Source organism: Orcinus orca, chromosome 7 (assembly GCF_937001465.1).
Source record: "Orcinus orca chromosome 7, mOrcOrc1.1, whole genome shotgun sequence".
NCBI lineage: Eukaryota > Metazoa > Chordata > Mammalia > Artiodactyla > Delphinidae > Orcinus > Orcinus orca.
Window position 1 is genome coordinate 93,748,495 of NC_064565.1, and position 24,065 is coordinate 93,772,559.

At 37.0% G+C, this 24,065-nt stretch overlaps 1 protein-coding gene across 8 annotated transcripts in view; it reads left to right on the forward strand.

The window, feature by feature from the left end:
* The window catches only part of UNC80 (unc-80 homolog, NALCN channel complex subunit), a 242,990-nt gene that overhangs the window by 67,921 nt on the left and 151,004 nt on the right, over nucleotides 1-24,065 (forward strand). For all 8 annotated transcript variants that reach the window (XM_049712089.1, XM_049712087.1, XM_049712088.1 and 5 more), the window contains exons 20-22: nucleotides 1,061-1,167; nucleotides 2,716-2,812; nucleotides 17,433-17,605. In XM_049712089.1, the coding sequence (XP_049568046.1) occupies nucleotides 1,061-1,167; nucleotides 2,716-2,812; nucleotides 17,433-17,605 (377 nt within the window). The remainder of the gene's footprint in view (nucleotides 1-1,060; nucleotides 1,168-2,715; nucleotides 2,813-17,432; nucleotides 17,606-24,065) is intronic.

Genomic DNA, 24,065 nt, shown 5'->3' on the forward strand with positions numbered 1-24,065 from the left:
GCTTCTCCTGTTGTGGAGCATGGGCTCTGGGCGCATGGGCTTCAGTAGTTGCAGCATGCGGGCTCAGTAGTTGTGGCACCGGGCCCTACAGCACAGGCTTAGTGGTTGCGGCGCATGGGCTTAGTTGCTCTGCGGCATGTGGGATCTTCCTAGGCCAGGGATCGAACCTGTGTCCCCTGCACTGGCAGACAATTCTTTAACCACTGTGCCACCAGGGAAGTCCCCAAACTATCAGTTTTATGAGGGAAGTATATGTAGTGCCCTAAAAGCATGCAAGGATGAGACCTAACCTAAATGAGGGGGAGGAGAGGCAGGAATCAGGGAAGGCTTCCTGAAGGAAGAGATATTAAGATCTGCAGGGTACTTGGGAGAAGGAGGAAGGAGAGCATTCCAGGTGGTAGCAGTACAATGTGCAAAGGTATTAGGAGGGAGGGACATGGAAGAACTGAGACAAGAGTGGCTGCATGACTATGGTGAAGCCATAGGGACCAGAGCGTGTGGGCCTTGCAGGTCAGGTTGTCTCTTCATCCTACAGCCCTACAGAGCCGAGGTGGGATGTTGAACAGGGGGATAACATGAGCAGGTAAACTTTTTTTCTAAAAGATCACTGCATGGAAAACACATTGGAGGGAGCATGAGTGGATATGGGGGACCAGATAGAAAGCTGCCCTTGTGCTCCAGGTATAAGTAATGGTAGGTTGGACTGGGTGGTGACCGTGTAGTTGGAGAGAAGTAGACATATTTGAAAGATACTTAGGAGGTAAAATCAACAGGACTTAATGGAAGATGTGAAAGTTGTCAAAGAGAACTGTATGGATTACGGTTTTAATCATGCAAGAGGCCTGGGTTCTTTTTGTTCTGATTTAGTCATGTAATTTTATAGTCCAACACTGAATGTTTTTATTCAAAGCATGTACATTTCGAAGACAATTTGTTTTCACTTTTATTTACATCAAGTCATGTAACTTTCATTGCTTGTTGGGCACATGCCAACTTTTTTGTTTAATCCATTTGGGAGAAAATGCTATAATGGTCTAATTTTTTTTGAATTATTAACTAGGAAATTGGCTGAAACGATCCTCCCTCTCAGGCCTGGCAGATGGTGTGGAGGACCTCCTGGACATCAGCTCTGTGGACCGCCTCTCTTTCATCAGGCAAAGCTCCAAGGTAAACAGGACATTACTTACGTAAGAGAGTGTTGGAGTCACTGATAGAAAAATGTCAGGGCTGGGAACTGCTAAACACCTGGAGGGGCCAAATAAGGAGGAGCTGAAGAAATTCTCTTCAAGGTAAGTAAGTTTTGGAGACTTAAGTGAACTATGGAAACTAAGATGTCTTAGTATGAGGCAATCATAGAAAGGAAAAAAGTGACAAAAAACTATAATGCAGATATAGAGAGGTATATAGGTATTAATTCCCAGCTACTTTTTTTCTTTGTTTTTTTTGTTTTGTTCTTTTGGCGATACGCGGGCCTCTCACTGTTGTGGCCTCTCCCGTTGCAGAGCACAGGCTCTGGACGCACAGGCTCAGCGGCCATGGCTCACGGACCCAGCCGCTCTGCAGCATGTGGGATCTTCCCAGACCGGGGCACGAACCCGTGTCCCCTGCATCAGCAGGCGGACTCTCAACCACTGCGCCACCAGGGAAGCCCCCAGCTACTTTTAATACATGTATTAAATCCTAACATCTCAAGCTCCTATGCAAGGACACATAATTGTATAGTGATTTCTTTTACACACACACACACACACACACACACCCCATATATTTTCCTTCCCTACTTTTCCTACCATCTGAACCTTTCTCCCCTTTGAAAAGGATTAAGAAGCTCAGGATGATTTTTCCCACTAAGTGCTTCTTCTGTTAAGAATTGGAGTAGCATGCAGTTTGGAAAAGGTCGTGATTCTTAGTGAAATCCATCTCTGATAAGAGTCTTCCCTGTGGCTGAGTCATGGCCTGGTTGCTGTAATTCTCAGCATGTAATAGGAGTTACATTTCTTTATATACAAATTATTTGCTTATACTCTTTCTTCTTTGAATCTCACTAAAACCAGTTTTCTTCTATCTCTTTTTAAAGTAATATTTTGGAGTTATAAAAAGATTATAGCAACCTTATAAGACATTTAGAAGATATATTTATAATTCCTCCTTCATATTCTTTTTACTAAAATTTGGCCAAGTATTTGAGGGTCTGTGGGGTCCATAGCTTCCTTGCTTTGCTGTAAACAAACACATTTTAAGTGTTACCAAAAAAACATGTTATTGCACTTTAGTTATAGTACACATTATAAATTCATTTATACTGGTTCTTTCATAGAGATTTGAAATCTTCTATTTGGCTATCTTTTACTTTCATCTGATTCTCAGTTGTGGTGTTGTTTGTAAAGGATGAATATGACTTGTTCGTAAATTTGAGTTTGGACTTTATCAGAATTAAACTCTAAGAATATCTCAATTGCTCACTAAATTATTTTCATAGTGCCTGATTATTTTACTTTCAATCTATGACCAAGGCTCTCAAATTATAGTTATAAGTGATGTCTTTTTTGGCACATGGGAATAAACTATACAGACTAGCTAACCAGATGTGGAAGCCAAAAGAAATGAAGTGACCTTTATATTCTAAACAACTTATTTTTCAAGGTAAAGGTTAGTATAAACACAAAGAATTTCCTCTGAATTGAGTTATCTGACTACCATCCTTTTTTTTCTCAGGTCAAATTCACCAGTGCTGTAAAGCTTTCTGAAGGTGGACCAGGGAGTGGAATGGAAAACGGGAGAGACGAAGAGGAGAATTTCTTCAAGCGTCTTGGTAAATGTCACTTGGCCTAAGAATTACATGCAACTTTTATTACACAGAACAAACATTTGATTAGATAAAATGATCTACTTTCTATTTCCTTTCATTTCTTATTCATTTCTTTCTCGTATGTGTTTTGTTTGTACTACTGTTTATAGCTTCTCTATTTATTATCAATTTGGTGCAACATTTATGGAAGTCCTACCATGTTCCTCATTCCCTAGTGGGCCCTGGGTGTACAAAGAATAAGACACAGACTTTTCTTCTGCTGTTCTGTCCCTTATTAAAATCTGAGAGTTCTAAAAACAACTCCAGGTATCCTTTTTTTTTTTTTTTTTTTTTTTTGCGGTACGCGGACCTCTCACTGTCGTGGCCTCTCCCATTGCGGAGCACAGGCTCCGGAAGCGCAGGCTCAGCGGCCATGGCTCACTGGCCCAGCTGCTCCGCGGCATGTGGGATCTTCCCGGACTGGGGCACGAACCCATGTCCCCTGCATCGGCAGGCGGACTCTCAACCACTGCGCCACCAGGGAAGCCCCCAGGTATCCTTTTATCCATCCACCTATCTACTTAGGAATTCTGCACATTATATCCCAGACGGGTGGCCGGCCACCCTCTGAACACTTCCACCGAGGGCAAGTTTATTACTTTACAAAGCAACCTGTTCCAGAACTAGACAGGTTTCATTGTGAGAAAGTCTTTCCTTATGTGCTGAAAATATACTTATCCATAAATTTGACTCACTAGTCCTAGTCATGATATCTGTAGCCGCACACACACGCACACTCATGCCCACATAATGCCAGTTTCACCTATTATCTATTTCATGTTCTCTCTTTTGATCTCACTTCTGCTCATTAAATATTGTTGATTCCTTTTGTTTTCCTTACATAGAAGAGTCTCTAGATCCATCACCAACCTGATTTCATTTTACTATGTATTCTAATTAGATGATGTGCTTTACAGAATATGGTGCTTCAGATGGAATGCAATGCACTATGTTTGACTTTAATCAGTGTAATAGATAGTGTAACTGTTAAGCTCCCAAGGATACAGCCAGTGGATGAACACAATTTAAGACTGCATTATCTGTTTTCACATCACAGAGTTGGTTTGTATTGAATTTTGGATTAACTTTTGCCACCTGTCCTTCTCATGAACAAATATCATGCATTACTTTGATGTAGCCCTTATTCATTCTTCATCTCAAAATAAATAAAATGTATTGTTTCATTAACTTGGGGGGTAGTTAAGTCACTTGTCCAGGAATTCTGAATCTTTTCTTCTCTACAATTGTGCTATAAAAATCCATCATGAGAGACATACACATTTCCCTGTTTTCATCCAAGTTGTTGATATTCTCACAAAGCAGGACAAATACAAAGAAATAGCTCCTAGAGCACATGTAGTTGACTTTTATTGATTAACAATTTGTGGGTACAGTTTTTCAGCCAACCATACATTTAATTTACTAGTGATCAGCAAGCACTTTCCTACTTCATACAAAAAACATCATTAGACTTTACTAAAAAATTATCTCACTGATATCTTTATAACTGTCGAAAGGAGGAATGTAACAGTTCAACACGCTGTCTTCTTCAGTAAACTACAGTGGTGTCTATGATTACTTCTGTGTTGTTGTTTTTTTTAGTGTTCCTGCCTATCCAATTCTCTCTTACAGAATTTGGCTAGGACACACATCAGGCTTATTAGTCTATGGTTTCAAGAATCTTCCTAATAATTGGGATCTTTGTCATTTTCAATCCTCTTGTACTCTTTCCACTCATGATATTTTAGAGATATATCTAGTGTTCAAAACTGTCGGTGTTATAAAGACATTTTTGTGGTGGTTCTTTGAGAATGAAGTGTGGAACTAAAATACTTTCTCTAGGTATGTGCTGTGTTAGCTGGATGTCATTTGACTAGTACTGTGATCGCATCTCCAGGTCATTTCTGTGTAATTTGATGGAACTGAGGCTTAAACTCAGAAACTAGGGTCTTTCACATTTGGTGCCTTTTTAATGAAGCTTTTCTGTACTTTCCCATCTGTGAATTTTTCTCCTTAGTAGAAAGGATGAAAGCATAATTGAGTTGTTTACCCTCCTTTGATTTCCTTACACTCCCTTCTTCAAGTAATAGGTCAATATTTTTACTCTTACTCTTGTTCCAAATATGTTATCGTTATTGTTTCATAACATTCTGGATTTTGAGTTTTCCTCATCCACTGTTCTTACAGATTTCAACTACTGTTTCACATAGTTTTTATATTCCATTCACAAATAGAAAAGACCTGATACAGAATATTCATACAGCCTGAGTCTAGTATGAGTTTGTGTCAACAATACCTGTAATACAGACAGTCTCTTCCTGTGTGTCTAGAAGACAAAACAATAAAATCTGGGACTGATTTTGGAATATTTTATGTGCTTTGGACTGGCAAAGGAAGATGGCTTGTACATCATCATTCTTTGTCCACGATCTCTGGCTTGTTAAAAATTATAAAAGGTATTCTGTGAGTTAACTCTTTCAGAATCTCTCGCAAAAGACAGGTATCTCCAGCTATTCTAAAAAACCAAAAGAACATTATCTGCTAATCTAAGAACATTGTATTTTGCAACAACTACCATACTTGCCCTTGTGAACATCTTTCTAACTTTGAGCCTGCTTTTGCTTATTTCTTTCTTTCTTTTTTACTTTGCAATCTGTGAATAAATCCCCATCCATCCATTATAGATGCATTGTCTTTTTTCCTTCTCATTTAAATTATTTTCATTTAATTGCATATTTTCTGTTTCTTTCTTTAAAGTTGTTAAAGAAAGCAAATATGAAACGTTCTTACCCTCAATTTCAATGTAGTACCTGAACTTCACTGAGCTAAGATAAAATGCAATAGGCGATAGAATTTTTTCAATCTAAAAATTTATTCAACAAATGAAAAACACATCTGCTGAACATTTAACAGAACTGAAATTACATTCACAGACCAGCTATCTTTTTCTTCTATATTTTTCTATTCACTAAGAATATTTTATTTTAGAAATCATGATGTCTCTATCTGAGGGAAGATATTTCATTAAAGCAATGGGTTTTTTTTTTTTCAGCTGATCAGCAAAACTTACTGAATATCTTCTTTGTGCTCAGCTCTGCCATAAACTGTATGGAAAATGCTGCTTAAAGAAATACTAGATTTTGAAATGCTCCTTTGGGATTTAACAGCTTTTTAAAAATGCATTCTATATGAATCATACCTCAGTAAATTTAATGTTAAAAAATAGTAAATAAATGCAACTAAAACGTACTGAGACTAAAAAATTAATCATGGCCAAGGAAGCCAAGAGGCATCTTTACATTCTAGTAAGTTTATATAAAAGATTGATATAGAAGAGGTACCTTTTATAGGCAAATTACTTTTCAACATTTCTTTCAGTATTACAATATGAAATGTCAGCAGGGTACAACTTGACAATCAGTTTGTAACATGTACAGTGTTGATTTATTTATTACAGTAGTTTTCCTGACATAATCACTACCTTCAGCAGTATGTGAAGGTCTGAACTCTTTCAACATAAACATTCAGGTATTCTAGAGACACAGCGTGGCAGAGTAGTAAGAGTACAGGCTGGTTGTCACTAGGTTTGGATTTGAATTTTGACTTTATCACTTTCTGTTGCATGAACTTAGACTAGGCTACTTAACCTGTCCCTTTTCTCTTTATCTTTCTGTCTCTATTCTCTCTCATTCTCTCTCTCTCTCTTTAATTATCTTTAAAGATCTATCTTACATGACTGTTACAAAAAATTTTTTAAATAAATTATAAAATATTTCATATAGTACTTGGCACATACTAAGTGCTCAAAAAGTTAGTAAATATATTGTTATCTATTAATGCTTTATAGATAAAATGGAAAATTTCCATTGTAAATAGCTTTTACTTACAGCGTGATCCTTATGTCCTGGGCTCGTAGGAGTCTGCTGATCTTCTTACCTGTAATAAGTGTACATCATTCTGTGAATGATTCTTCACAGAATAGGTTCTTGCTGACAAAGATTGTTTTGATCACTTTTCTCTTAATTATTTATACTATTTAACTGCATTGTTTCTGAAGTTCTTTCAATCAAAATGATACTTTCTTTAGTAATATTGAATACATTTCTTTTAGAATTAATTAGCTTGTCAAAAATATTGGAAGAAATGGTGGGATACTTATTCTTAATGCTTCCTTTAATAAAATGATGACAACTGTTTTTAATAAATTGGTTAAATAAGAATATTTTTTTACCATCCGTCCTGTCTTATATATTAGTTCTATTACAAATTTTAGAGTTATCACTTAATGTATCTTAAATCTTAATTATAGTATGAAATAATAAAACAACTGGATTCACTAAAAAGAAAAATATTACTTGGGATCTATCTTAAATTCAAGGTTTAAGTTTAGGTACTGTTAAGGTTATAATTTTTTTTAACGGATGAGATTTCCTGTGATATGTGTATCTATCAAAGGGCTATATATAAATGATTAATAAAGTGATATATAGATAGGAAAAATAACAGGAGTTACCTGTTCTGATAGCTTTGGTAATGTCCAGTGAGTAAATAGAGTAGTATTTTGAAAGGCAGCTGTCTGGAAACAGCATTGTCCAAGAAACGTTTGTTCCTTATTTGTAGTTTCTAGCTTTACCTTCTGTATACCATTTGAAATTCTGTCTTCTGAATTTTTTCCACCTTTAGATTCTTCTTGTGCTACTTCCTTTTGCATTTAATACAAAATATGCTATACTAAATGGAAAAAAAATACTGAAGTTGTTGAATATAGAATTTTCAGTATGGAATATTTGTACCTGAAAAGGAAATGTACCCATAAGGAATGAAATATGGGAAATGTTGATAATAATATTTTAATTATAATCTGAGCCTTTTAAAAAAATTTATTTTGTTGAAGTACAGTTGATTTACAATATTGTGTTAATTTCTGCTGTACAGCAAAGTAATTCAGTTATACATATATACAAATTCTTTTTCATATTCTTTTCCATTATGGGTTTATCACAGGATATTGAATATAGTTCCCTGGGCTATAGAGTAGGACCTTGCTTTTTTTTTTTTTAATTACTTAGTTTATTTCATTTTTGGCTACGTTGGGTCTTTGTTGCTGCACATGGGCTTTCTCTAGTTGTGGCAAGCGGGGGCTATGCTTCATTGCGGTGCGTGGACTTCTCATTGTGGTGGCTTCTCTTGTTGCAGAGCATGGGCTCTAGGTGCGCGGGCTTCAGTAGCTGTGGCTTACAGGCTCTAGAGCACAGGCTCAGTAGTCGTGGCACAGAGGATTAGTTTCTCCGTGGCATGTGGGATCTTCCCGGACCAGGGTTTGAACCCATGTCCCCTGCAGTGGCAGGCAGATTCTTAACCACTGCGCCACCAGGGAAGCCCCTGAGCCATTTTTGTGCTTATGAAAATTTTCAAACATAGACAAAGAGTAAAAAGAACCCAAGGGATACCAAATATCCATCACCGACTTGCAATAATGGTAAAAAAATTTTCCAACTTGCTTCATCTTATTTTTTTTAGTGTGTTATGGAACAAATTCCAGACACCATACCATTTCACACTTACATATCTCAGTATGATGCTGAGACATTTTAAAAGTTGTTGACCAGGAATTGGTAATTATTTTCATGCCATGCCATAAATTTTTTTCAATTTACCAGGAAGTTTTAAATTTGTATGCACTTAACTTCAAATTATATAGAGCAACAGAGCTACAAGGAAAAAATAGACAAATTCAATATAATAATAGGAGATTTAGCATACTGCTGTCATTCACTGATAGAGGATACCGCTTTCAGAACCAGTAGACACCCCCCCCCCAAAAAAAGTTAGTAAGGATATAAAAAACTTAAATAATGTAAGCAGCAAATTTGATTCAACAAGCAGATATATAGTCACTATACTCCAAAACTTTAAATTACAAATTATTTTCAAGCACAGTTGGAACATTTTTAAAACTGACCATATTGTGCTATAAGGCAAATTTTAACAAATTTCAAAGTATTAAAATTATACGAAGTGTGTTTGTTGACTTGTAGTTAAGCTACAAATCAGTAACGAAAAAGTGACTAGAAGTTATGAAATACACTACTTCTAAGTAACACCCCAAAAAACAAATCACAATTGGAGTTAGAAAATAAGTTAAACAGAATGATAATAAAAATATTACATAGCAAAACTTGGATGTGACTAAAGCAGTGCTTACAGGAAAATGTATAGTCTTTTTTTCCCAAGGTAACAGTAGTGTTTTTTTTTTTAAAATTACACACGTCTATAAACTTAATAAATAGGTTTTCTCTATCTTTTTATACAACAGGTTCTTATTAGTCATCAATTTTATACACATCGCTGTATACACGTCAATCCCAATCACCCAATTCACACCACCACCCCCACACCCCTGCAGCTTTCCACCATTGGTGTCCATACGTTTGTTCTCTACATCTGTGTCTCAATTTCTGCCCTGCAAACTGTTTCATCTGTACCATTTTTCTAGTTTCCACATATATGCGTTAATATACAATATTTGTTTTTCTCTTTCTGACTTACTTTACTCTGTATGACAGTCCCTAGATCCATCCACGTCTCAACAAATGACCCAGTTTCGTTCCTTTCTATGGCTGAGTAATATTGCATTGTATATATGTACCACATTTTCTTTATCCATTCATCTGTCAGTGGGCATTTAGGTTGCTTCCATGACCTGGCTATTGTAAATAGTGCTGCAATGAACATTGTGGTGCATGTGTCTTTTTGAATTTTGGTTTTCTCTGGGTATAGGCCGAGTAGTGGGATTGCTGGATCATATGGTAATTCTATTTTTAGTTTTTTAAGGAACCTCCATACTGTTCTCCATAGTGGCTGTATCAATTTACATTGAGGGTTCTCTTTTCTCCATACCCTCTCCAGCATTTGTTGTTTGTAGATTTTCTGATGAAGCCCATTCTAACTGGTGTGAGGTGATACCTCATTGTGGTTTTGATTTGCATTTCTCTAATAATTAGTGATGTTGAGCAGCTTTTCATGTGCTTCTTGGCCATCTGTATATCTTCTTTGGAGAAATGTCTATTTAGGTCTTCTGCCCATTTTTGGATTGGGTTGTTTGCTTTTTTAATATTGAGCTGCATGAGCTGTTTATATATTTTGGAGATTAATCCTTTGTCCATTGATTCATTTGTAAATATTTTTTCCCATTCTAAGGGTTATCTTTTCATCTTGTTTATGGTTTCCTTTGCTGTGCAAAAGTTTTTAAGTTTCATTAGGTCCCATTTGTTTATTTTTGTTTTTATTTCCATTACTCTAGGAGGTGGATCAGAAAAGATCTTGCTATGATTTATGTCAAAGAGTGTGCTTCCTATGTTTTCCTCTAAGAGTTTTACAGTGTCTGGTCTTACATTTAGGTCACTAATCCATTTTGAGTTTATTCTTGTGTATGGTGTTAGGGAGTGTTCTAATTTCATTCTTTTACATGTAGCTGTCCAGTTTTCCCAGCATCACTTATTGAAGAGACTGTCTCTTCTCCATTGTATATACTTGCCTCCTTTGTCATAGATTAGTTGACCATAGGTGTGTGGGTTTACCTCTGGGCTTTCTGTCTTGTTCCATTGATCTATGTCTCTGTTTTTGTGCCAGCACCATATTGTCTTGATTACTGTAGCTTTGTAGTATAGTCTGAAGTCAGGGAGTCTGATTCCTCCAGCTCCGTTTTTTTCCCCTCAAGACTGCTTTGGCTATTTAGGGTCTTTTGTGTCTCCATACAAATTTTAAGATTTTTTGTTCTAGTTCCATAAAAAATGCCATTGGTAATTTGATAGGGATTGCATTGAATCTGTAGATTGCTTTGGGTAGTAGAGTCATTTTCACAATATTAATTCTTCCAATCCAATAACATGGTATATCTCTCCATCTGTTGGTATCATCTTTAATTTCTTTCATCAGTGCCTTATAGTTTTCTGCATACAGGTCTTTTGTCTCCCTTGGTAGGTTTATTCCTAGGTATTTTATTCTTTTTGTTGCAATGGTAAATGGGAGTGTTTCCTGAATTTCTCTTTCATATTTTTCATCATTAGTGTATAGGAATGCAAGAGATTTCTGTGCATTAATTTTGTATCCTGAAACTTTACCAAATTCATTGATTAGCCCTAGTAGTTTTCTGTTGGCATCTTTAGGATTCTCTATGTATAGTGTCATATCATCTGCAAACAGTGACAGTTTTACTTCTTCTTTTCCAATTTGTATTCCTTTTATTTCTTTTTCTTCTCTGATTGCTGAGGCTAGGCCTTCCAAAACTATGTTGAATAATAGCAGTGAGAGTGGACATCCTTGTCTTATTCCTGATCTTAGAGGAAATGCTTTCAGTTTTTCACCATTGAGAATGATGTTTGCTATGAGTTTGTCATATATGGCCTTAATTATACTGAGGTAGGTTCCCTCTATGCCCACTTTCTGGAGAATTTTTATCATAAATGGGTGTTGAATTTTGTCAAAAGCTTTTTCTGCATCTATTGAGATGATCATATGGTTTTTATTCTTCAGTTTCTTAATATGGTGTGTCACATTGATTGATTTGCATATATTGAAGAATCCTTGCATCCCTGGGATAAATCCCACTTGATCATGGTGTATGATCCTTTTAATGTGTTGTTGGATTCTGTTTGCTAATATTTTGTTGAGGATTTTTGCATCTATATTCATCAGTGATATTGGTCTGTAATTTTCTTTTTTTGTAGTATCTTTGTCTGGTTTTGGTATAAAGGTGATGGTGGCCTCATAGAATGAGTTTTGGAGTGTTCCTTCCTCTGCAATTTTTTGAAAGAGTTTGAGAAGGATGGGTGTTAGCTCTTCTCTAAATGTTTGATAGAATTCATCTGTGAAGCCATCTGGTCCTGGACTTTTGTTTGTTGGAAGATTTTTTTTTTTTTGGTGGTACGCGAGCCTCTCACTTCCATGGCCTCTCCCGCTGCGGAGCACAGGCTCCAGACACGCAGGCTCAGTGGCTATGGCTCATGGGCCCAGCCGCTCCACGGCATGTGGGATCCTCCCGGACTGGGGCACAAACCCACGCGCCCCGCATTGGCAGGCGGAGTCCCAACCACTGTGCCACCAGGGAAGCCCTGTTGGAAGATTTTTAATCACAGTATCAATTTCATTGCTTGTGATTGGTCTGTTCATATTTTCTGTTTCTTCCTGGTTCAGTCTTGGAAGGTTATACCTTTCTAAGAACTTTTCCATTTCTTCCAGGTTGTCCATTTTATTGGCATAGAGTTGCTTGTAGTAGTCTCTTAGGATGTTTTGTAGTTCTGCAGTGTCTGTTGTAACTTCTCCTTTTTCATTTCTAATTTTATTGATTTGAGTCCTCTCCCTCTTTTTCTTGATGAGTCTGGCTAATGGTTTATCAATTTTGTTTATCTTTCAATGAACCAGCTTTTGTTTTTATTAATCTTTGCCACTGTTTTCGTTGTTTCTATTTCATTTATTTCTGCTCTGATCTTTATTATTTCTTTCCTTCTGCCAACTTTGGGTTTTGTTTGTTCTTCTTTCTCTAGTTCCTTTTGTTGTAAGGTTAGATTGTTTACTTGAGATTTTTCTTGTTTCTTGAGGTAGGCTTGTATAGCTATAAACTTCCCTCTTAGAACTTCTTTTGCTGCATCCCACAGGCTTTGGATTGTCATGTTTTCATTGTCATTTGTCTCTAGGTATTTTTTGATTTCTTCAGTGATCTCTTGGTTATTTGGTAGTGTATTGTTTAGCCTCCATGTGTTTGTGTTTTTTACGTTTTTTCCCCTGTAATTGATATCTAGTTTCATAGCGTTGTGGTCAGAAAAGGTGCTTGATATGATTTCAGTTTTCTTAAATTTACTGAGGCTTGATTTGTGACCCAAGATGTGATCTATCCTGGAGAACATTCCGTGCACACTTGAGAAGAAAGTGTAATCTGCTGTTTTTGGATGGAATGTCCTATAAATATCAATTAAATCTATCTGGTTTATTGTGTCTATTAAAGCTTCTGTTTCCTTATTTATTTTCATTTTGGATCATCTATCCATTGGTGTAAGTGAGGTGTTAAAGTCCCCCACTATTATTGTTTTACTGTCGATTTCCTCTTTTACAGCTGTTAGCAGTTGCCTTATGTATTGAGGTGCTCCTGTGTTGGGTGCATATATATTTATAATTGCTATATCTTCTTCTTGGATTGATCCCTTGATCATTATGTAGTGTCCTTCCTTGTCTCTTGTAACATTCTTTATTTATTTATTTTCTTGCAGTACGTGGGCCTCTCAGTGTTGTGGCCTCTCCCGTTGTGGAGCACAGCCTCTGTATGCGCAGGCTCAGCGGCCATGGCTCACGGGTCTAGCCACTCCGCGGCATGTGGGATCTTCCCAGACCAGGGCATGAACCCATGTCCCCTGCATTGGCAGGTGGACTCAACCACTGCGCCACCAGGGAAGCCCTAACATTCTTTATTTTAAAGTCTATTTTATCTGATATGAGTATTGCTACTCCAGCTTCCTTTTGATTTCCATTTGCATGGAATATCTTTTTCCATCCCCTCACTTTCAGTCTGTATATGTCCCTAGGTCTGAAGTGGGTCTCTTGTAGACAGCATATATATGAGTCTTGTTTTTGTATCCATTCAGCAAGTCTGTGTCTTTTGGTTGGAGCATTTAATACATTCACGTTTAAGGTAATTATCTATATGTATGTTCCTATGACCGTTTTCTTAATTGTTTTGGGTTTGTTTTTGTAGGTCCTTTTCTTCTCTTGTGTTTCCCACTTAGAGAAGTTACTTTAGCATTTGTTGTAGAGCTGGTTTGGTGGTGCTGAATTCTCTTAGCTTTTGCTTGTCTGTAAAGCTTTTGATTTCTCCATCAAATCTGAATGAGATCCTTGCCAGGTAGAGTAATCTTGGTTGTAGGTTCTTCCCTTTCATCACTTTACCTTCTGGCTTGTAGAGTTTCTGCTGAGAAATCAGCTGTTAACCTTATGGGAGTTCCCTTGTATGTTATTTGTCATTTTTCCCTTTCTGCTTTCAATAATTTTTCTTTGTCTTTAATTTTTGCCAGTTTTATTACTATGTGTCTTGGCGTGTTTCTCCTTGCGTTTATCCTGTATGAGACTCGCTGCACTTCCTGGACTTGGGTGGCTTTTTTGCTTCCCATGTTAGGGAAGTTTTCGACTGTAATCTCTTCAAATATTTTCTCAGGTCCTTTCTCTCTCTCTTCTCCTTCTGGGACCCTTATAATGCGAATGTTGTTGCGTTTAATGTTGTCCCAGAGGTCTCTTAGGTTGTCTTCATTTCTTTTCATTCTTTTTTCTTTATTCTGTTCTGCAGCAGTGAATTCAACCATTCTGCCTTCCAGGTCACTTATCAGTTCTTCTGCCTCAGTTATTCTGCTATTCATTCCTTCTGGTGTAGTTTTCATTTCAGTTATTGTATTGTTCATATCTCTTCTTTAATTCTTCTAGGTTTTTGTTAAACATTTCTTGCATCTTCTCAATCTTTGCCTCCATTGTTTGTCTGAGGTCCTGGATCATTTTCACTATCATTATTCTGAATTCTTTTTCTGGAAGGTTGCCTATCTCCACTTTATTTAGTTGTTTTTCTGGGGTTTTATCTTGTTCTTCATCTGGTACATAGCCCTCTGCCTTTTCATCTTGTCTATCTTTCTGTGAATGTGGTTTTTGTTCCACAGGCTGCAGGATTGTAGTTCTTCTTGCTTCTGCTGTCTGCCCTCTGGTGGATGAGGCTGTCTAAGAGGCTTGTGCAAGTTTCCTGATGGGAGGGACTGGTGGTGGGTAAAGCTGGCTGTTGCTCTGGTGGGCAGAGCACAGTAAAACTTTAATCCGCTTGTCTGCTGATGGGTGGGGCTCGGTTCCCTCCCTGTTGGTTGTTTGGCCTGAGGCAACCCAACACTGGAGCCTACCTGGGCTCTTTGGTAGGGCTAATGGCAGACTCTTGGAGGGCTCACACCAAGGAGTACTTTCCAGAAATTCTGCTGCCAGTGTTCTTGTCCCCACGGTGAGCCACAGCCACCCCCTGCCTCTGCAGGAGACCCTCCAACACTAGCAGGTAGGTCTGATTCAGTCTCCTATGGGGTCACTGCTCCTTCCCCTGGGTCCTGATGCGCACACTACTTTATGTGTGCCCTGCAAGAGTGGAGTCTCTGTTTCCCCCAGTCCTGTCAAAGTTCTGCAATCATATCCCACTAGGTTTCAAAGTCTGATTCTCTAGGAATTCCTCCTCCCATTGCCGGACCCCCAGGTTGGGAAGCCTGATGTGGGGCTCAGAACGTTCACTGCATTGGGTGGACTTCTGTGGTATAAGTGTTCTCCAGTCTGTGAGTCACCCACCCAGCGATTCTGGGATTTGATTTTGCTGTGATTGCGCTCCTCTTATCGTCTCATTGTGGTTTCTCCTTTGTCTTTGGATGTGGGGTACCTTTTTTGGTGAGTTCCAGTGTCTTCCTGTTGATGATTGTCCAGCAGCTAGCTGTGATTCTGGTGTTCTCACAAGAGGGAGTGAGAGCACGTCTTTCTACTCCGCCATCTTGGTTCAAGCCCCATGCCATAATTTTTTATCTTGTGGTAATAAAGTCCAAAGGAATCTTTTCCCCAAGCTTGAACTGCTTCCAAAGGTTGTGTTTTCTAAAAGAACAGGTGCTCACCTTTTTCCACTAGTACATACTTTCATGGTAAACCAAGCTCATAATTGTAAATATCGCCCTTTTATTTACAAAGAATGCAAGTTATTAAAGGGGTACATCCAACTCTGGATCTGATTTTTAAATGCAAATTTGTGAACATTAGTGTTTATTAATAGGAACAGATTATTCACCGTACATCTGCAACCACCAATCATGACCTGCTTGCGTATAGGGCACCTTAGTTGAGAGCAAAGGCTATGTGGGGCCACTTTTTTTGTGTTGAGGCAGCAAGTGGGAAAGTGGGGCAGTGGGTGGGAGGTATCAAGGTATTTTTGACAGAAGAGGTGAGAAAGCCGTTTCCTGTAATGGGATCTGTGACTTAGTGAGGACCTAGAGTTGGCAACATTGCAAATGGTGTCAGGACACATTAAGCCAAGCACTAAATCAGGGGGTATATTCTTAGGTGCTGAAAGTACATTTCAGAGTTATGGGAAGTAATTTGGGCTTGGTGTTTAAAACTATATTCAATATTATAGCATTATATAAGATAAACTAAATATTATATATATATATACACATATATATGTGTATATATATACATATATATGTGTGTGTGTGTGTGTGTATATATATATATATATATATATATACTAGAAGCTATAGAAAAGCTATGAGATACTTAGGTTTTTAAAAACGTACATGGGGTTAAAAGAAATGAAAAAAATGCTTTGTATTATTCTTCCTTAATGTGTGATCCTTAGACTTTCTGTATTAAAATCATGTGGCATGTTTGTTAAAAATATACATAGCCTGCAGACCTATGGAATCCATATCTCTAGCGATGAGATCTGATAGTCTGCATTTTAAGAAGCTCTAGACTGATTCTCATTCGTATGCAGTTTAACTATGGAAAAATAAGTGAGGATGAGTCAGTGGTTCCTAAACCTCTGACCACCGTGTGGGGTCAGGCTGGCTGCATCCTTATCATCTGTGAGGCTTTACAGAGCACGCATTCTTACACTCCTCTTTCAGAGACTCTGGTTCTGAACTTCTGAATAAGATTCAAAAACTGCCCAGATAATTCTGATGCACAGGCAGGTTTGGAAATCCTGGCATTAAATGACCAACCTCTCAAGTCCTTTACAACTCTAATAATCAGTGATTCTTTGCATTGTAACTAAGATATCAAGATACTGTCTTTGATATCAGTTTTTTGTAACAGATCTGAAATTGCACAGTGATTTTGCATCTTCCATAAAAACAGAAGTTAGTTACAGGCAGAATCATCTTAAATAATCCTCTTAACAGTATTAGAGAAGAGACCTGAAAGCAAAATGATTAGACCCTATATTTATCTATTTTTTTTAATTTTTAATTTTTAAAATTTATTGCTGCATAGTTGATTTACAATGTTGTGTTAATTTCTGCTATACAGCAAAGTGATTCATATATATATATACATTCATACATATATATACATATATATATACATACGTATATATAGGTACATTGTTTTTCACATTCTTTTCCATTATGGTTTATCACAGGATATTGAATATAGTTCCCTGTGCTATACAGTAGGACCTTGTTGTTTATCCATTCTATATATAATAGTTTGCATCTGCTAATCCCTAACTCCCAATCCATCCCTCCCTCACCCACCCCTCCCCCTTGGCAACCACAAGTCTGTTCTCTATGGATCAGACCCTATATTAAAATAGTTATATAAGACCCCTTATTAGCATATGCTATGTGTCATCAGATTCCTAAAAGTCAAGGTGTCCAAATCAAGCATTAGAGAGGAGGGAAGTGTAGTTCAGGAAAAAGTTCTTAGGCCAACACTATAGAAAATGCATTGTTGAAACTTCAAAGCTCTTTTTTAATCTACAACCATTACACTCTCTCTCCTTCATTCCTCCAACATGGGAAAACCCCTACAGGTTGCCACAGTTTTGATGACCATCTGTCTTCCAACCAAGATGGTGGAAAAAGCAAAAACGTGGTGAATCTTGGAGCAATCCGACAAGGCATGAAGCGCTTTCAGTTTCTGTTAAACTGCTGTGAGCCAGGGACAATTCCTGATGCATCGATCTTGGCAGCCGCCTTGGATCTTGTAAGTTGTTGGAAGAATTTTCTCACCCTGTATCCCATTCCAGTTAATTCTGCTAATGGAGGAAAGCATGAATCCCTACTCCAAAGCCTAACTATGGGGTTACGTTTTTGGTCTTTTTTTTTTTTTTTTCTTCAGCATTAGAGGCAAGAGGAGGGGAAAAGGTAGTAAGGTGAAAGAAGAAAAGAAAGGGGAAAAAATCTTAGTAAATATATTCTGTACAGCATCATGATTAACAGTATATGAGGATTCTGGAATGAGACTGCCTGGGTTAAAATCACTCTGACATTTATTAGCTAAACCCTGTAAAATGACATTAAGAGTAATAATAATATTATGCCTACCTCCTAGGGTTACTGTGAGGATTAAATGAGATATTAGATGTAAAGTCCTTATCATATTGCCTGAAATATAGCAGTTGCTCAATAAAGTAGGTCATTATTATTATTACATTATTAGTCATGTCTGTCATGTATTAGTCCTTTAAACTCTGTCTTGAGTTAATTGCATATTAATTGAGTGAAAATATGAAGCAAGGATCAATTGAAATTAATTGCACAGAAGCACCTTGAACATTGTGTAGCCTTATACACATGTAAGAGATTCAAGAGTATAATGTGGAACTTGTTTAGAAAGTATTTTTGTCAAATAAACGAGACCCAGATATGAGTTTTGAACACAATCTTTCAATTTCCTTTATTTATCTTCTGGTTTAATAAATTCTTCATATGCTCTATAAATACTGGGTACAAAATTCCAAGTAAATATCAAGAAGTAAAAGTTTTCTGTATTCACATTTTAAGAAGAAAAACTAAAATAGACATTTTTACAACAAAAACCCTTTAGCCTGCCTACAAATGATCCCTTTTTATAACACATGAATATGTAACCACTGGCCACTCATATTTTACCTTGGAAAATAGTCCAAACTATTTAATATAATTCATGACATTTTTCTGTGACATTAATAGCTTTTGCTCTCACGATATTTAGTGACCAGCAAGGTATGTAGCTTCACTTAAGCTGAAAATGCAAATACCACTGTAATCACCCAGAATGATGACCTGTGGTTATTTAAGATTTTTCAGTCAGTTTCCGATTCCTGGACATTGGTCTTTGAAAGTATTTTTTTTTAATTCCAAAGTGTTTAATGTGTACTGATATATGCTATCATGACTGTAAAATGTAGAAAGTCACACGTCTCCAGGAGAGCTGAGGCAGGTGGCAATCAAACAATTAAAGAACAATGAGATGCCTGTCTAAAGCAAGAGAGCTGACAAGGCAGAGAGCCAATTTCTTGTTTTCTAAGTGGGAGAGAGGAAACCAGCCTGTCACTCTTTTGAGTCATGCATGGTTCTTCTTAATCACCAACTGGCCAGGGTTCAAAGCCAGGAAAGGAGAGAGCCAGATTAGAACAGACCTTATATTTGGTACAATACCATGTTGACTCTCTCATTAAAAAATTATGTGAGATCACTATAGGAATTTTAAAATGTGAAAAATAAGAAATTCTGTATTTTAAACCTGATAGTTTAAATGTGATTAAGAAAGTGAAGATGACACAAACTAGTTGAACAATGGTTAAATACACAATAACTATGGTGCATTAGAACTTTATGGGTAGTTTATGCTACAGTGTTCCAGATGTACTATTATGTCCATCTTTGTTTCAATCCTAAAGTCACAGATACTTTGGAAAATTTTTAGACAAGTGAGACATCAAATTTCTCCAGCAACTGTCTGAGTGTAAGGAAAATGATAATAATGAATCATGTTACTTCAACTTACTGTTGAAAGAGAAAGATAGAGGCACGGCTGCCCATACAAATTGGACAATGATAGGATAATAGCATTTGGACAACTGTCAGTAAAATAAGCACCTGATGACAGAGAGAATGGATTGTCCTTCCCTCTTCTGGAAAGCCTCAGCCCCACACCCACAACTTTTTCAGAGATCATGAGTGAAGTCTCCACATGAATGCATATCACGTACTGGACTCCAAGCCACTCTTTTCATTCACGCATTTTCCACATGAGAGAACAAAAGCCCCAAGAGCTAAGGTGACTTTGTTCAAGGTCATATAAGCCAGTTGAAGTGAAAACTGGGCTCAGAGAAGAACCTTCTGATTCTATTCAGGACTCTTTTGGCAATACCGTGTACTTTCTCTGTAAAAAAAAAAAAAAAGTTATTTAGGTAAATCGGAAAGAGTGTCTCTTGATACACTGAAAATGTACTTAAATATATATGGTCTCCATAATAAGGAAGAGGCAAATGATTTCTAATGGTCCAAAAGTAATTGAATCATTTTTTTAAAAAAAAGATCATGTGAATACATGATGAATTTATAATAGGAACATACAGGAGATTTTCAACTTTAAAGATTCACACTACACATTCACCCACTAAACCAGTGATTCTTAACATTTTGGAGACATAAACTCTTTAAGAACTGAATGAAAGCTATGGAGAGAATTACACTTACAGACAAAATTCAGCCTGTAATATCAGAAGGTTCATGAACTCCCCCAAAACCCACCCATGAAACAAAAAATGGGAAGAACACAATCTCAATGTATTATCATTGGCAAAGAGAAACTCTTTAATAAAGTAGTTGGAATGATTTTATTATCATTGATGGTGTAAAAACAGAAGGAATAACTGCTTCCTACATAAAAAGCTTTTAAGCTTTATAAGATATGTGGTCATGGGAGAAACAGGAGGCTTGTCACAAAGAGAGTGATACATTTGAAAGTTTAAAAAATAATCCCAGTCAAGGGCTTTCCCTGATGGCACAGTGGTTAAGAATCCTCCTGCCAATTCAGGGGACATGGGTTTGAGCCCTGGTCCAGGAAGATCCCACATGCCCTGGAACAACTAAGCCCGTTCACCACAACTACTGAGCCTGTGCTCTAGAGCCTGCAAGCCACAACTACTGAAGCCCGTGCACCTAGAGCCTGTGCTCTGCAACAAGGGAAGCTACCGCAATGAGAAGCCCGTGCACTGCAACAAAAAGTAGCTCCTGCTTGCTGCAACTAGAGAAAGCCCACATGCAGCAATGAAGACCCAAAGCAGCCAAAAATAAATAAATAAATATATTTTAAAGTAATAAATAAAATTGTGTTATCAATAGGTTCTTTAAAAAAAATAATCCTAATCAAACAAATTAATACTGGCTTCTGAGTGGAGATTATAAATGTATTCATCAATATTCTTCTTAAAATAATCAGTCTCTTGGATGCTGGAATTTCATTCCCTCTCATCAGATGGTTCCTTACCTATATGATTTCCAACTGCTATAATGCTTAGAGTTTTCAAGGAGATTTATTTCATGGCTGAATTCCAGAAAACATTTAAAATTTATTTTACTTCCTCCAAATAAGACTATGGCCAGGTAGTTACCAGATCACTAGATTCTCCTTCCTTCCCTTTCTGTTGGACCAACTCTGGCCCTGCTTGACCTTCTCAATCTTATTAATCTCATGGCAATAAATAAAGGGGGTTTATACTTATAAGTGGTGTCTTCAAGCTTCAAAGTAAAGAAGCATTTTCTGATCACTATAGATGTCCAGTGATGAAGTAGATACATTGAGAAGTAATTAGCTCTTTGTCACTACACTGGACTCAATGGGGAAGTACAGGGAGACTCACGAAGGGGGTGGTTAGTATGAGTTTCTTTCGTACCTGAGAATCTTTGATTCTAGGTCAAGGCCAAGGAGTGTCCAGAGGTCAGAATCAGTCACGGTTTAAAGGAAACAGAGACAGAATCTAGGTAGACCTGGTTGGTTGAAAAAAAAAAGGGATAGGTGGTGATGGTGGTGGTGGTACTCATGGTGGTGGTAATGTTGGTGGTGATGGTAGTCATGGTGGTGGTGTGGTGGTGGCGGCAGTGGTGAGAGAGGTGGTGGTAGAAGATAACAAAAGTAACATTTTCATTGTATGTCATAGTTAATGAAGCACCTTCACATTCATTGTCTTATTTGTTGATATAAAAGGAAAGGGTTAAGCCAGGACATGGTCCCCAAATGAGGGTACATTCAACTTCAGTTTCTCAGGTATAGAAAAGTGAAGGAATTGAAGTCACTGGTGAATACTGGCAAGAGAAGTGAGACGAAGGAAAATATAGCTGCATGTCCAATATGTTTGAATCATAGTAACATCCTGTTTTTACCATCATTGTGCAAGTTTGGCAATTGCAGTTGTTCATACCTGTCTCTTTGGGTTAGGAGACCCTTGAGATTACTCTAACATTCACAAGTTGTCTTCTATTAAATGTGTTATTAACTTTTGTATCCTCTGTGTTTGGTTTCACTTAATAGCTGATCTCATCTGCTTCCTGACTTTCAGAAATGCTTCACTTTTAAATATGTTCTAGAATGAATTTGGGAGTGTTCCTCCCTCTGCAATTTTTTGGTAGAGTTTGAGAAGGATCAGTGTTAGCTCTTCTCTAAATGTTTGATAGAATTCATCTGTGAAGCCATCTGATCCTGGACTTTTGTTTGTTGGAAGATTTTAATTACAGTTTCAATTTCATTACTTGTGATAGGTCTGTTTATGTTTTCTAATTCTTCCTGGTTCAGTCTGGGAAAATTGTACCTTTCCAAGAATTTGTCCATTTCTTCGTGGTTGTCCACTTTATTGGCATATAGTTATTTGTAGTAGTCTTTTATAATCCTTTGTATTTCTGTGGTGTCAGTTGTGATTTCTCCTTTTTCATTTCTAATTTTATTGATTTGTATCCTCTCCCTTTTTTTCTCGATGAGTCTGGCTAAGGGTTTATCAATTTTGTTTATCTTCTCAAAGAACCAGATTTTAGTTTTATGGATCTTTGCTATTGTTTTCTTCATTTCTCTTTCATTAATTTCTGCTCTGATTTTTATGATTTCTTTCCTTCTACTGGATTTGGGTTTTTTTGTTCTTTCTCTAGTTGCTTTAGCTGTAAGTTTAGATTGTTTATTTGAGATTTTTCTTGTTTCTTGAGATGAGATTGAAATGCTATAAACTTCCCTCTTAGAACTGCTTTTGTTGCATCCCATACATTTTGGGTCATCGTGTTTTCATTGTCATTTGTTTCTATGTATTTTTTTATTTCTACTTTGATTTCTTCAGTGATCTCTTGGTTATTTAGTAGCACAGTGTTTAACCTCCATGTATCTGTGTTTTTTACAGTTTTTTTTTCCTGTAATTGATTTCCAATCTCATAGTGTTGTGGTCAGAAAGGATGCTTGATACGATTGCAATTTTCTTAAATTTTCCAAGGCTTGATTTGTGACCCAAGATGTGATCTATCCTGGAGAATGTTCCATGTGCACTTGAGCAGAAAGTGTATTGTGCCACTTTCCAGTGGCATGTCCTATAAATATCAATTAAATCTATCTGGTCTATTGTGTCATTTAAAGACTGTGTTTCCTTATTTATTTTCTGTTTGGATGATCTATCCATTGGTGTAAGTGGGGTGTTAAAGTCCCCTACTATTATTGTGTTACTGTTGATTTCCCCTTTCATTGTTGTTAGCATTTGCCTTATGTATTGAGGTGCTCCTATGTTGGGTGCATAAACATTTATAATTGTAATATCTTCTTCTTGGATTGATCCCTTGATCATTATGTAGTGCCCTTCCTTATCTCTTGTAACAGTCTTTAGTTTAAAGTCTATTTTATCTGATATGAGTATTGCTACTCCAGCTTTCTTTTGATTTCCATTTGCATGGAATATCTTTTTCCATCAATTCACCTTCAATCTGTATGTATCCCTAGGTCTGAAGAGGTTCTCTTGTAGACAGCATATATATGGGTCTTATTTTTGTATCCATTCAGCCAGTCTGTGTCTTTTGGTTGTGCCATTTAATCCATTCACATTCAAGGTTATTATCAACATGTATGTTCCTATTACCCTTTTCTTAATTGTTTTGGGTTTGTTTTTGTGGATCTTTTTCTTCTCTTGTGTTTCCTGCCTAGAGAAGTTTCTTTAGCATTTGTTGTAAAGCTGGTTTGGTGGTGCTGAATTCTCTTATCTTTTGCTTCTCTGAGAAGCTTTTGATTTCTCTGTTAAATCTGAATGAGATCCTTGCTGGGTAGAGTAATCTTGATTGTAGGCCACCATCACCCTGATACCAAAGCCAGAAAAAGATATCACAAAAAAAGGAAGTTATAGATCAATATCACTGATGAACATACATGCAAAAATCCTGAACAAAATACTAGCTAACAGAATCTAACAACATATTAAAAGGATCATACACCATGATCAAGTGGGGTTTATCCCAGGGATGCAAGGATTCTTCAATATATGCAAATCAATTGATGTGATAAACCATATTAACAAATTAAGGAATAAAGAACATATGATCAGCTCAATAGATGCAGAAAAAGCTTTTGACAAAATTCAACACTTATTTATGATAAAAACTCTCCAGAAAATGGGCATAGAGGGAACCTACCTCAACATAATAAAGGCCATATACGA